Raw genomic sequence first — 13759 nt, forward strand, 5'->3', positions numbered from 1 at the left:
AGATTGTGGCCTTACCACCAACGTTTCAGTCATTTCTAACTCCTGACTGAAAAGATGCCTTATTTCTGAGGTCACATCTTGGCTGGGGCGCTGCATTACCTGCCAGTGTTACGTGATGGTCAGTGACCTGTAATCTCATTGGGGTGTCGAGTAACCAGTTTAAAGGAGGAGCGGCTGCCTGTTCAGCGTGGGTCTAAGCTGTAAATATTTCAAGCCTGTCCACAGAGTGTTCTCTCTGAGACTGTCAGGACGTGTTTACTTTCTACCATGTAGCCCTTTCTTTGGTTGTTGTCAGCATATTGTTACAGCACGATGACAATGTTGAGCGCTGTGCTTACCCCCCCACCCCACCCCACCCCCCTTCCTTCACATGTCAAAGAATGGCCTTTGCCTAATGGATCATAAAAGTGAGTCACGAGATTTTCTGCAATGGAAAATTTTCCCACTGAAGCTCAGCTCTGTGTGGCTAAGGCTGAGCTGCAGATGTGTGATTATGGTCTGCAGCGTTGCTTTCCCATGACTGAGATTTATTGTTTTATGTTTATTTAGCTGCAGCTCGCAAACCTTTAGTATCCAGAGTGTAAAATTTTGTTAGATGTACAGACGAGATAACATTTTTTATATGTATCTCAGTGACAGATGGCTTAATAATATCATCTGCAGTTTTGTAAAAGTCATGCGAGACCGAGCAGGATAACTGTTATATTATTATAAAACACACCATTTTTTTCTCATTTTTTCTACCGTCATACCTTAAATAGGTTAGCAAAACAGCTGCTGTTAATGTATTTAACTGAGTCAGCATAAACCACAAACCATGTTTTATGTTTCTGGGCCCTTAGGTTTTAAAGCTACGTGCATAAATGTTTCTTAGTGTGTTGTTTAGTCAAAAGGCAAAATCTACAGACATCCTATGAATTTTTTCTCATATTAGTTTGAGAAAATATGCAGGTTGACTGATCCAACACCATGGAAAGACCCTTCCTCTTTTCTTTTTGTGTTGACTTTTCCTGTAAACCAATAAATTTATCCTGCAACACTCAACAAATCTAAACAGATACCACCAAATGGAAAAAAAGGGAAATTTACAAAATCTAAACTTAATGCAAGTGTGGCACGGTGTCTCAATGGGTAACGCTGTCGCCTCACAGCAAGAAGATTCTGGGTTTGAGTCCAGTTTTTGTGCATTTGTGAGTTTGTATGTTCTCCTGGCTCTCCGGTTTCCTCCCACCTCCAAACACACGCAATTCAGGTGGATTGATCATGTCAATTTGCTCGTACATGTGAGTTTGTGTGAGTAATTCTTCGTCTTACATGTGGCTCCGCAATGCACTGGCGTTGCGTCTCGGGTGTACCCCACCTTTCGCCCACTGGGATAGGTTCCAGCAACCCCTGTGACCACAGAACGGAAGAAGCAGCTTTGTCAAGACGACTGTTACTGCTTAACTACAGCTTTTCTTCAAGAAAATCAACGGATGGATGGATGTATTGATAAACTTTTCCCATATTTCACGACCATTTGATTAACTTGAGCGTTCATGGAGTCCGTGAATGCTTAATGAAGCTGTTGATGCACACATATTCACCACACGCAGTGTGTATTGGTGCCGTCACTGGCGTCTGGAGTCCCTTCCCGTCCTCCTGTGAAGGTCAGTTGAGGACTAGAGCAGGACACGTAATAATAAGACCACCAGAGACTCACATCGTAGCTCCGACAGACATGGAGCATTCACCTGCCAGTGAGGACGACGGCCTGTTGAAGGTTGAGTTCACGGAAAAGCTGAACTCAAGCTGCTAATTGATTAATTTCATGAGGAAAGGCAACGGTAGGAGTTACAGTTGGGGTTAGGGTTGGGGTTATGGTCGGGTTCAGGGTTAGGGTTAAGGTTCAGGTCAGGGTCAGGGTTACATTTTCTGATTGATTTTTTCCAGTGTAAGGATTTGCTAATTGACAGTTCTTACAATAGAATTCACAGCAATATTCCTCATTGGATAATAACACTTAACTGCAAAAGATAATATTTGGAATGACATAGTCAAAGCTATACCATCACTCAGTTAATTTACTGTCTAGCAAACAGTCAACGGATTGAATGTTGTGCAGGATTTCAAATGAAGCGTAGGCTTGTGTGTGAAAGGAGAGTTTGTGGCGCGTTGGGTCAGTGGTCATATGGAGGTCTCAGTTGTTCAGGTTCATCCAGAATGCAGCCCTCGGGGTTGGCAGTGGTGCCGTCGAGCTGGTGTGTGAGCCCTAAGCCCAGGGCTCATTGCTACAATGCCCCATTATATTGTGTGGATTTAGGTGATTAAACATAAACCCAATTTCCTGATCCAGAGGCCAAATCGAACAGCTCTCATACAACCACTGCATTATTCCCCTGGGTTTATCCATCCCTCTGTCTCTTCCCTTCCTAAGCCTGCCCTTGAGGGTACAATAAAATCTGGAATATAAAATTATTGTCGCAGAGTATATTCGCATATTCATTACTGATCTCCTGAGTTTATGCTTAAATGATACTTCTCATCAATGTTCAATCAGAATGCATTGACTCCGGGTGGTCAAGGCTGCATCTTATAGTGTAAAATCAACTTCTTTTGACTTGAAATCACTGGAACCAAAACGAATTTTGGAAAAAAATAGCAACAGCAATAACAATCATAAAAACTGATTTGATTCATCCTCGACATAATTGTGTGGAGACATTTGATTCTGCCTTTTACTTGTGGTTGAAACTTCAGTGTCAAATTAATGAATACAATTGGAGTCTTGTATCCTTCCACCATCCGATATAACTGCAACAGAAAAGACTGACTTTGGTTTGAGTAATGATCAATAAAATTAATCTTACTAGAGTCAGGATTCTGCGTGTCAGAGTTCAAGCCTTGTAAAAAAGCCACAATTCCTCTAAATTATAATAAAAAAAACAAAATTTTTATCCACCAACAGACATGTAGACTTATGTAAAAAAAACAGTTAATTATGAAAAGAATCGCAAAAGTTATGAGAACACACAAGCTATGTCTTTACTACACCAACGAGAACGAGATCGGTCTCAGCTGACATTGTATCCATCCCCCATCACGTGGTAAAGAACTAGATCCGGTCTCACTGATGTCGTATCCATCCCCCATCACGTGGTAAAGAACTAGATCCGGTCTCACTGATGTCGTATCCATCCACCAACACGTGGTAAAGAACTAGATCCGGTCTCACTGATGTCATATCCATCCACCAACACGTGGTAAACAATGAGATCCAGTCTCATCTGATGTTCAACCCATAACACAACTAGCGGTGGTGTCCTGAAGTATGGTTGGTACCTTATATTTTGCTAGCCTGTTGAACAAAAATATGGATAGAGCGACGGCTCGCATCTCAAAAAGCTCGTATCTCTACGTCCTATTGTAACCTTAAAAACAATTTGATCGGAAACATTTGCTGTCAGTAGATTGGACTATTAATAATATGAGAGAAAGCCTGAGCAACGATTGAACCAATCATCAAAGTGAAAGGACTGCATTCTCTTTATATGCACCTGAAGCACTGCACTCTCTGCACAACCCATAGGGTCATCAAAGCCTGTTCCACTGAAGTCTTTTTGAAATCATGTTAACTATTTCTTGAGACTGTAATACCCTGCTGGGTATTACAGTCTCAAGGGCATGACTACCGATTCTTTCACTGTCAGAGGTCATGGGGTGCTGGAGCCTATCCCAGCCAACTCTTAAGGCAGGGTATACTCTAGGGCTCGACGCCAGTGCACTGGAGTCACATGGAGACAGACAAACATGCACACACACACTCAAACCTACCGGCAATTTGAGACCGGCCAATTAACCTGGAAGAATCCGAAGAACCCGGAGAGAACCCATGCAGACACGGGGAGAACATGCAAACTCTACAAAGAGCGGGACTCAAATGTCCATTAAAAATACTGTACATTTTAAGTACTTCAACCAAAACAGATATTTGGTGGACTATCTAACGGATGGGCGGACAGATGGACGAACGAACAAATGGACGAACTCACGAACACTGACAATTACAATACATCACCACTTTGAGGTGGGATGTAATCATTTGAATACTAATCATCATGGATTGTGTTCCAATTGTTATGCTGACTGGTAAAAAATAATATACAGGAAACTGTTCAGTGTCCAGGATAATGTGATACAGTGCCTTGCGAAAGTATTGGCCCCCAAAAAACTTGTTGACATTTTGCCACATTTCTGGCTTCAAACTTAAGGATAACAAACTGAAAATATTTTTCAAGAATCAACAAGATGTGAGACACAATCGTGAAGTGGAACCAAATTTATTCAACATTTTATATTGTTTTTACAAATAAAAAACTGAAAAGTAGGACATGCAAATGTCAGGTACACTCTGTCATTGTTAGTCATTTAGGTCAACATTGGATCATTCAGACGTCATCAGAGAACTTCTGGAGTCGTTTAGCTGAGCTGAGAGAACAGGGGGCCAATACTTTTGCACATCCTACTTTTCAGCGTTTTATTTTTAAACACAATATAAAATGTTGAATAAATTTGGTTCCACTTCACGATTGTGTCTCACGATTGTGTTGTTGATTCTTGAAAAACATTTTCAGTTTGTTATCTTTAAGTTTGAAGCCTGAAATGTGGCAAAATGTCAAAAAAGTTCTTGGGGGGGGCAATACTTTCGCAAGGCACTGTAAGTATCACTTGGCTGTGTCTCGTTTACCTTGTCATTATTTAAACCTATTTATTCATTTTCACTCCCTCTTTCTGTTGACTAACTGAAGCGTTTTAACTTCTCAGGACAACACTCACCCCTTCACTCATCACACATTTTTATTGTGTCTTCCAGCTGTTACGAGAACTGAAACATCCAAATGTGATCGCCCTGCAGAAAGTATTCCTGTCCCACAGTGATAGAAAGGTCTGGCTACTCTTTGACTATGCTGAACACGACCTTTGGGTGAGTCGCTATGTGTGTTCAGAAGCTTCCCAAAAATCCGTTTGTAACACAGAAAACAGCCTCTAACCTGACCTCTCATGTACCTGTGTATAGCTTCTTTGAACCTGGGAGGTCAACACAGTATCTATACTGTACCTTTAGATCTCTAATGAGGTGAAACGTTTCTCTGCCTCGTAGCACATCATCAAGTTCCACCGTGCCTCGAAGGCCAATAAAAAGCCCATGCAGCTGCCCCGGGGGATGGTGAAGTCTCTCCTGTATCAGATTCTGGATGGGATCCATTACCTCCATGCCAACTGGGTGCTCCACAGGGATTTGGTAGGCAGCTACTTTCTATCAGCCGAACTGTTCCAGTTTGCCTTTGCAGACACACATCAGCTCCAGCACCAATCTCAGCCTTGAAATACAACACTGTTTGTGTCACAGCTACAGAAACTCCAGCACAGAAGGGTTAGTTAGTTCTCCAGTTTAGCACAAAAACATTCATGTATTCATTTATTGCATTTTTAAAAAAATATTTTGTACTCTTTTTGAGTCTTCATTTATCCATTGTTCAGTAACGCATAAAATTCCCACATTTTTCAGAAATGCAACTTTTGTTTTTTCTTTTTTTATGTTTTTTTTAAAGTTAGACTGTCCTTTTGGTTTTCTACAGTGTATTTCAGTCACATCAATGTGAGTGAACAGGGATAGTTCACATTGAGTACAACCAGTACCCAACTATCTTCTGCATAGACCTCACACATCAGTACCTCACCCACATAGTCAAACTTGTTGGACCAGCATTGGATACAGTATCAGAGCTGTAAGACTGATTTAAAGCAGCGAGTAGTTGAATGCATAACGAGTTAAGGCCTTATGGTGTTTTTTAAAATATTTTTGTCTCTTCTCTCTGATGTTCTTGCACCACATGTTAGAGAAGCTTCTCAGATGCCAGGTAAGAAGGAACCTCGACTGAGGCATGCAACCAAGTAAAAGAATACTGCTAGACGTTAAACCCTAGAAAGTGGCCACCCTTGTGTATTAATGGATGTTTGTATTCAATAAGAAGACAATTGGCACACGGCTTTGTCTTTTTTCACCATACACGCTTGTATCCATGATTTATGACCGCTATAAGTTTGTATTGGAGCTAAAGTTGATTTATTTTAATTCAAACATTATTGTTATATTTTTATAAAAACAAAACAGTGACATGATTATTATACCAATTTGCCAACATTCTCTAAACACGGATTAATCAGACCTACTGTATGACCAGACTGGATAATGCTTCTCCACCAACAACACACAATTGACACTGGCTTTATCTGTCAGCTTTTTTCCCAGAGAGCCACGCAGGGTCATATTATTATGTTGGTGTAAGTGAGGTTATGTCTCACTGTGGGGTGAGATTGCATCTGACTGGGGGACTTTGATCCTCATGCCCAAGGGGCAGAACACCCTGTACTTTCATTGTTGTTTGAGTCAGCTGCAGCACACTGCTGGTTCCCAAAAGATTCTCTTTCCATTTTCCCATAGTGCTTTGGCTGGGGGAAGGTTTTGCTCTCTGTCGATGGGGTGTGGAGCCAGCCCAGGGGGCTTCTCATTCTACTTCTTTCTTATCTGTCCTAACATCTTATCCAAGACAGCAAAATGACAGGAATTCAATCAATCAGTTCAGTTTTTGCAAGAAAAATATGTCTATTTTAGCGAAGTGTTGAAATAAATGCAACAGTGTTGGTCGATTCCACTATTATGTTGCAGCTCTTCCCTCAATAATATCAGTGAGGATATTTTTCTTAGTTTAGTTTCTGTGCCCGGCTCTCTTTTGAAAGCCTCTAAATGAAAGTCTGCTTCACAGTTCACTTCCTTTCCTGCCTCTGTTTCTGTCCTCTCAGCATTATTTATCCTTTCTATGAGAAGTTTTCAATCATGGGAAATCTAGTTCTGCAGGTGAAAACCCAACATTTATTCTATTTCTTAACTGCTTTCCTTAAGAAACATCCGCTTTGGTAGCAGCTTCTTGTTCTTCAAACTGTTCGTTGCCTTTGAAACGTATGAAGTTCACAGGCCCTCCTAGCCCCGTCACAGCCAGGATGGGGTGGCTGCTCTGGAAGGTCATTGGTTCAAGTGCAACATCAGATAAAACCAAACCTTCAAGCATGAAGCCATGTTGTATTGATGATACGAAGGAGTACATGATAAAAATAAGCAAATCCAGTTCATGCATATGAAAAAGGGTGAAAAAACGGATGTTGGGCTGCAGAGGTCTGGTATTCTACGCCCTAGAATTCTTATATTTTCAAACATCTATGAATAACCAGATTATATGGCAAAGCTTGCAGATTTGATAACCACCATTACTTCACTGATAAATGTGCTGGAAGTTTTATAATCCAAATCAACAAATAAATCAATGAGTCTGAGTGCCTTTTGTGTTTTGGTTTTTTCCTCTGGCAGTAAGAAGAACAAAAGGTCAAAGTACAAAGGCAGTATGGTTGAAGTTCAAACAGCAAAGGAAACAGTACATAATAATAATGATAATTATAATAATAATAATGATAATAATGATGATGATTAGTGAAAATACACTCAAATGTTTATTGGTAAGCATCACTTAAATCATAGGGGAGTAATTACCTTGCAAAAAATTAAAGTGTTGGGCTGATTTGCTGTTGAAGTTAGTTTTTTGTTGTTGTTTTTTAAATGGATGGTTTTGCTCTGTGAATTTTCCTCTCAATTTTTCACAATATTTTTAAAAAAAATTACTGTAATGTGTGAAAAGTATATTTCTAGTTTGACTGTAATGTAGCTGAACCACTGATGAATTTCTCAGGATTGAATTCTTTGTGGATACATTGGGTTGAGAGGTTTTAGGGCAAATGGTTCAAAGACTTCAGGAGTGTCTTCGTCTACAGAAGTCTATCTTTGACTCGGTTCAATCTGTTAAATAACCCCCAGAAGTCCTTGCTGGTCATTTGGTGGCTTGCTCGATCTGACACATTCATTGGGCATCTCCTCAGGCCTTGATTGGTCTGCTTCTTTGCCTGTGCCAATTTTTTGGTGGTGGTTGTTGTTGTTGTTGGCGGAAATGATATGGTATTAACTAAAATGTTCTCGCCTCCTGTTTGTTTCAGATGTTGAGTCACAGTCAGGTTTATATTGAGTGAGTTGGAGTTTGCAGTCCAAGTTTATCTTGACAACTTTTACAGACTGCAAAGGTGGTCAAGATAAACTTTTTGTCCTAGAAATGTATCTATCTGCAGGCTGCAGACCAGGCTATCAGACTGGTTTTACTGGAGCCAAGAGTGTGTTCATCTGTTGACCTCAGCCCAGCATTCGGTTACGTAAACAGAAGTCCGTGGAACACAGAGACATTTTCAACAAGTTGATTCCAGCATCGCATCTTCGGGTGGACTCTGGTCCCATTCTTGGGACATTATTGAAGATAAGACAAGATTAGATAGAACTTCACTAAGTCTGTGGTGCTGTTGGGGGGCACGGTGGGGGGTGTCGAGGAGAGATGGTGGGTTGAGGGAGCAGTGCAAGATGGTCCAGGGGAGAGGAGCTGAGGTAGAAGTTGCTCAGAGGTGGAGAGAGGGGCATCATGGGAGGAGCTAGATCTCCATCCATCACCTTGCCGGTCTTTCATGACCAGTGAAGGAGCTCATACCGCTCAAAACGTCCGTCAGGTAGTTTTCTTGTTCACCCTCCAGCTTCCTCCTGGGACGCTCCTTACCCTCTTCTCCTTCAGCTCCATTGGCATTTTCTTCATCTCGTCTTCGTCACCAGACTTCTTCCTGCTTAGAGTTGCTCTGACGTCCTTAATCCTAAGGATTTCTCAGTGTTGCAGTTCCTGTTTGGCCACTTTAACAAACTCTTCACTGTCTCACTGGCTCTTACTACCCCCCCTCCCATTCTGCATTGATCTGCCTCCTCCTCCTCCTTCTCTCTGCTGTATCAATCACAAACAAACATACGTTATCCGTCCAGAACATCATGACATTTGTAAAATGATAATTGAAATATTATTTTAAATCTCAGTGGGACATCATCAATGGGACAGCAGTAGTTCAGTCAACAAGGATGTATCTTAGAGGCAGACAGTGGCCAGTTCAACACCCGCACTGAAGTCAGTCACCATCAAAACCTTCTTCTCAGTGGAAAAAAAAGGTTCTATTCATCTGAGGACAAAGTAAAATATTTTTTTGCCCTTTTGCATTACATTTAACTGTTTTCAAGCACATTTTCAGTAATGACTGATATGAATGACTGTAGGTGTGATTGTCATTTAATTAACAATCATGTTAAAGTTAGTTTATATTAAAGGGTTTGTCTGTGATGTCTTAAAAGAATCAGAAGAAGTGATGTAATGTGATGTGTTGTGTAAGGGGATTACACTGTGTTGGTGCACAAAAGGAAAAAGCTTTTGTTTTAAGACATTTTTTTAACATTTATTTACCATACTTGTGTTTATGCAGCACATATTCCTCAGCTCCCTTCATCAGGGAATTCCCCATATAAACATCTTAATCTAAGCTGATATATTTCCATTCTGCTGGCTCATTGTCAGGGCTTCCTGTCATTGTGGCTAAACCACAGCCTCAATCCTCCAACATCCAACCAACATCCAACCAACATCCCTGTTTCTAGTTCTAGTTCAGATTTTCATCTCAGGCGCTTTACTCTTTAATCCTCCTCTTTACTGGTCTTAATAATAACTAATCAAAGTGTGCCTCCTATTGTGCATGTTACTGCTTTACGCAACATGCCACCAATGCATTCTCTAGATTTCAAAATATATACATTATAAGAGAATTTCATGTCTTTGCATTAGCATCAGGATACAGCTCAGGGGGACAGTGCCCCCCTCCAGGAACTCTCCTGCTGCTTCACAGTTGTGTGTTTTTAGGCAGTGTGTCAGATGCTCTGCACTATAGGTGTCAGGCATGCGCTTGCATTGCACCATTGCCTGGCTCCCATCCCCCACTGTCCCCGCCATTCCTCCACTCCCTCCTCCTCGCACCACCCACCCCCACCACCCATCAGCCCTACAGAAGTTACATAACAATCTCAAGCCATCTTGCATGGCCGGTCCGGGTAGATGCTGAGTTAGCGCCTCTACAGGCACAAGCAGAAGCCATCTCAGCAGACTGTACCAACAATGTTTGCCCGGGGGGTCTTACTGAAGGTGATCTATATATGCTGCGCTTTATATAATAAGTACCACACAATCGGACTACTCTAACACCAGAGAAATGGGTTTGGGATAGACAAGTACTGCAAACACTACCACTTAGTTTGATCACAAATTATGTCCTTTAGTTAACACATTTCTATCCTTCAGCTGAATTACATAGATAGATAGATAGATAGATAGATAGATAGATAGATACTTTATTAATCCCGGAGGAAATTGCATATATCCACTGCTCAGGCATTACTTAACAAATAATACTGGATAAACACCAGGAGAAAAGGAAACACTGACATCACAGGACATACCACAAGACATAGACTACACTAACAGACAGGCACATGCAGCACTAACAGGACTTATATACTAAACTATAACTAAAAATATAAACAGTATAAAATTTAAAAATATTACAGTATTAAAATATAAACAGTATAAAATAAAATCTAAACAGTATAAAATTGAATTAAAATATAAAAACAGTATAAAAAATAAATAAATTAATTTTATATATATATATATACAACAGTATAAAATTAAATTTAAATTAAATTAAATCCATTTTCAACCCCGTGCTGACCTCGCCACCTCCCCCCCGCTCCTCCTGAGAGAGTCATTGTACCCCCTGATGGCACGGGGCACGAAGGAGGACCTCAGCCTCTCTGTGGAGGCGCTGTGTGACAGCAGTCTGCCGCTGAAGGTGCTTCTCTGCTGGGAGAAGGTGGTGTGTAGGGGGGGGCTGGTGTTGTTCATGATGGCCTTAATTTTAGACATGGTCCTGCTCTCCAGAAGCGTCTCCACAGAGTCCAGGGTCAGCCCGACCAATGAGCCCGCTCTGCGGATGAGTCTGTTCAGACGGTCCATATCTCTTTTCCTGGCCCCCCCACCCCAACACACAATGGCGTATGACAGCACACTGGAGACTACGGACTGATAGAACATGAAAAGGAGCTTAGGACAGATGTTGAAGGAGGCCAGCCTCCTTAGGAAGTACATCCTGCTCTGCCCCTTCTTGTACACACAGTTGGAGTTGAGTGACCAGTCCAGTCTGCTGTCTAGCTGCAGTCCCAGGTACTTATAGTTTTCTACCACCTCCACCTCACTGCCTTTGATGATCACTGGCTGTGGAGAGGGAGGTGCCCGCCGGAAATCCAGAACCATCTCCTTTGTCTTGGAGACGTTGAGCTGGAGCTGGTTCTGTTGGCACCACTCCACGAAGTCAGCCACCAATGCCCTGTACCCCCCCTCATCACCCTCCCGGATACATGCCACTATCGCGGTGTCATCGGAGTACTTCTGTATGTGGCATGTATCCGAGTTGTGCTTGAAGTCTGATGTGTAGAGGGTGAAGAGAATGGGGGATAGAACGGTCCCCTGTGGCGCCCCCGTGCTGCTGGTCACCATAGAAGACAAGCAGTCCCCCATACGGACGTACTGGGGTCTGTCCGTTAGGTAGTCCGTAATCCAGCTCACGAGGTAGGGGTCCACAGCCATGGAGGTCAGTTTATCCTGCAGGAGCCGGGGCTGGATGGTGTTGAAGGCACTCGAAAAGTCGAAGAAGAGCACTCTGACGGCACAGCCCCCGGCGTCCAGGTAGGAGAGTGTGCGGTGGAGGAGGTACATGACAGCATCGTCAACCCCAACCTTGGCCTGATAGGCAAACTGGAAAGGGTCCATAGCACCCTGCACCTGTGGACGCATGAGCTCCAGGACCAGGCCTGAAAAATTTATACAGAACAAGATGTGTGGTCTTCTTATGTCTAGAAGACGTAGGACACTCTGGAGAGGCGATGTCTCTAGGCTGGCCTGGGACCGCTCTGGGATCCCCCTGGAAGAACTAAATGAGGTGTCTGGGGACAGGAAGTCTGGGCATCCCTGCTGAGACTGTTGCCTTCGCAACCCGGTTCCGGATACGCAGTTGAAAATAGATGGATGGATCATATATCCTAATGCCTCTTGACACAAATCAGTTATATAGTAGTAAATCTCTCAATTTATAAATTACAATAACCATGAAAATTAGTGCAGCAAATGTGTTGATTTTTCTTATATAATAACGTCCTTTGTTCAATGAAACACGCAGGGAGCACATAACTACCTTAACACATGTTTATATGTACAGGTAAATCTCAAGATCGGAACATCTGACTTACAAACATTCGTAGATATGAACAGCTGTGTGCCACCATGTCTGACGAGTGTAGTTCCTCTTTCTGCCCCAAACCCCGCTGAGCAGTATAACATTAACCCCCTATAGATTCAAAGACAGAGCTTTATTTGTCATTATACACAGGGATGGTACAATGCAATAAATAAATAAATAAGTAAATAAGTAAATAAATGTAAAAGTAAAACATCTACGGATTTAAATGAAATTGATATGAAAGTTGTAAAAAAGGTCATTGAGGGGATTTCAGAACCACTAACATACATCTGCAACTTATCATTCCAGACTGGTAGATTTCCTAACAGCATGAAAATAGCTAAAGTTGTACTGCTGTATAAAACTGGGGAGACACCACTAATTACAGGCCTATTTCCTTGTTTCCACAATTCTCCGAAATCCTAGAAAAATTGTTCAACAACAGACTAGATAAATTCATCAATAAACATAAATTACTCTCTGATAGTCAGTATGGATGTAGAGAAAACAGCTCAACATCACTAGCATTGATAGAATCAATTGAGGAGATCACCAATGCCATAGATCATAAACTTAACTCTGTTGGAAAAATTTATAGATCTCAAAAAAGCATTTGACACAATCATGAAATTTTAATCAATAAACTAGAGAGGTGTGGGATCAGGGGGTTAGTACTGCACTGGGTGAAAAGCTATCTGAGCAACAGGAAACAATTTGTGAAGGTGGGTGAATGTTCATCGTCATGCTTGGACGTTGCTTGTGGCGTCCCCCAGGGGTCAGTGTTGGGTCCTAAACTGTTTATTCTTTATACAAATGATATATGCAAAGTTTCAAAGGTAGTAAAATGAGTATTATTTGCAAATGACACTAGCATTTTTTTGTTCTGGGGGGAATTGCACAAACTACTGGGGAGGGTCACTGATGAAATACGCAAATTAAAAATGTGGTTTGACAGGAACAAATTATCATTTAATCCAAGTAAGACCAAATTCATGATATTCACAACTGCAATAAGAACATTCAGGCAAATGTACAGGTAGATGGGATGGATATTGAAAGGGTTTATGAACGTAAGTTTCTGGGGGGGATAATAGATGACAGGATTAACTGGAAAGCTCATATAAAATATGTACAAAGTAAATTATCAAGAAGCATTTCAGTTCTGAGCAAAGTCAAACACCTTCTGGACCACAGGTCACTCCACATTCTCTACTGTTCTCTCATTTTACCATATTTACATTACTGTGCAGAGGTCTGGGGCAACACATATAAATGTACAATAAATTCATTATCCGTATTACAGAAAAGAGCCATAAGAATAATTCATAATGTCGGGTATAGAGATCACACAAACCCACTGTTCTTAAAATCCAGGGTATTAAAACTCACTGACATTCATTTTCAAACAGCACAACTCATGGACAAAGCAAGACATAAGACACTTCCTGGTAATCTACAAAAAATGGTTTTAATA

The 13759-nt window shown here is 41.5% G+C and overlaps 1 protein-coding gene across 5 annotated transcripts in view; it reads left to right on the plus strand.

The window, feature by feature from the left end:
* Positions 1–13759, plus strand: part of cdk19 (cyclin dependent kinase 19) — a 64801-nt gene that overhangs the window by 20903 nt on the left and 30139 nt on the right. For all 5 annotated transcript variants that reach the window (XR_011038948.1, XR_011038946.1, XR_011038945.1 and 2 more), the window contains exons 3-4: positions 4853–4963; positions 5141–5281. Coding sequence is in view for 1 of the 5 variants with exons in the window: in XM_068342729.1 (XP_068198830.1) it covers positions 4853–4963; positions 5141–5281 (252 nt within the window). In the remaining 4 variants the exon portion in view is untranslated. The remainder of the gene's footprint in view (positions 1–4852; positions 4964–5140; positions 5282–13759) is intronic.

Source organism: Antennarius striatus, chromosome 19 (genome assembly GCF_040054535.1).
Source record: "Antennarius striatus isolate MH-2024 chromosome 19, ASM4005453v1, whole genome shotgun sequence".
NCBI classification, from domain to species: domain Eukaryota; kingdom Metazoa; phylum Chordata; class Actinopteri; order Lophiiformes; family Antennariidae; genus Antennarius; species Antennarius striatus.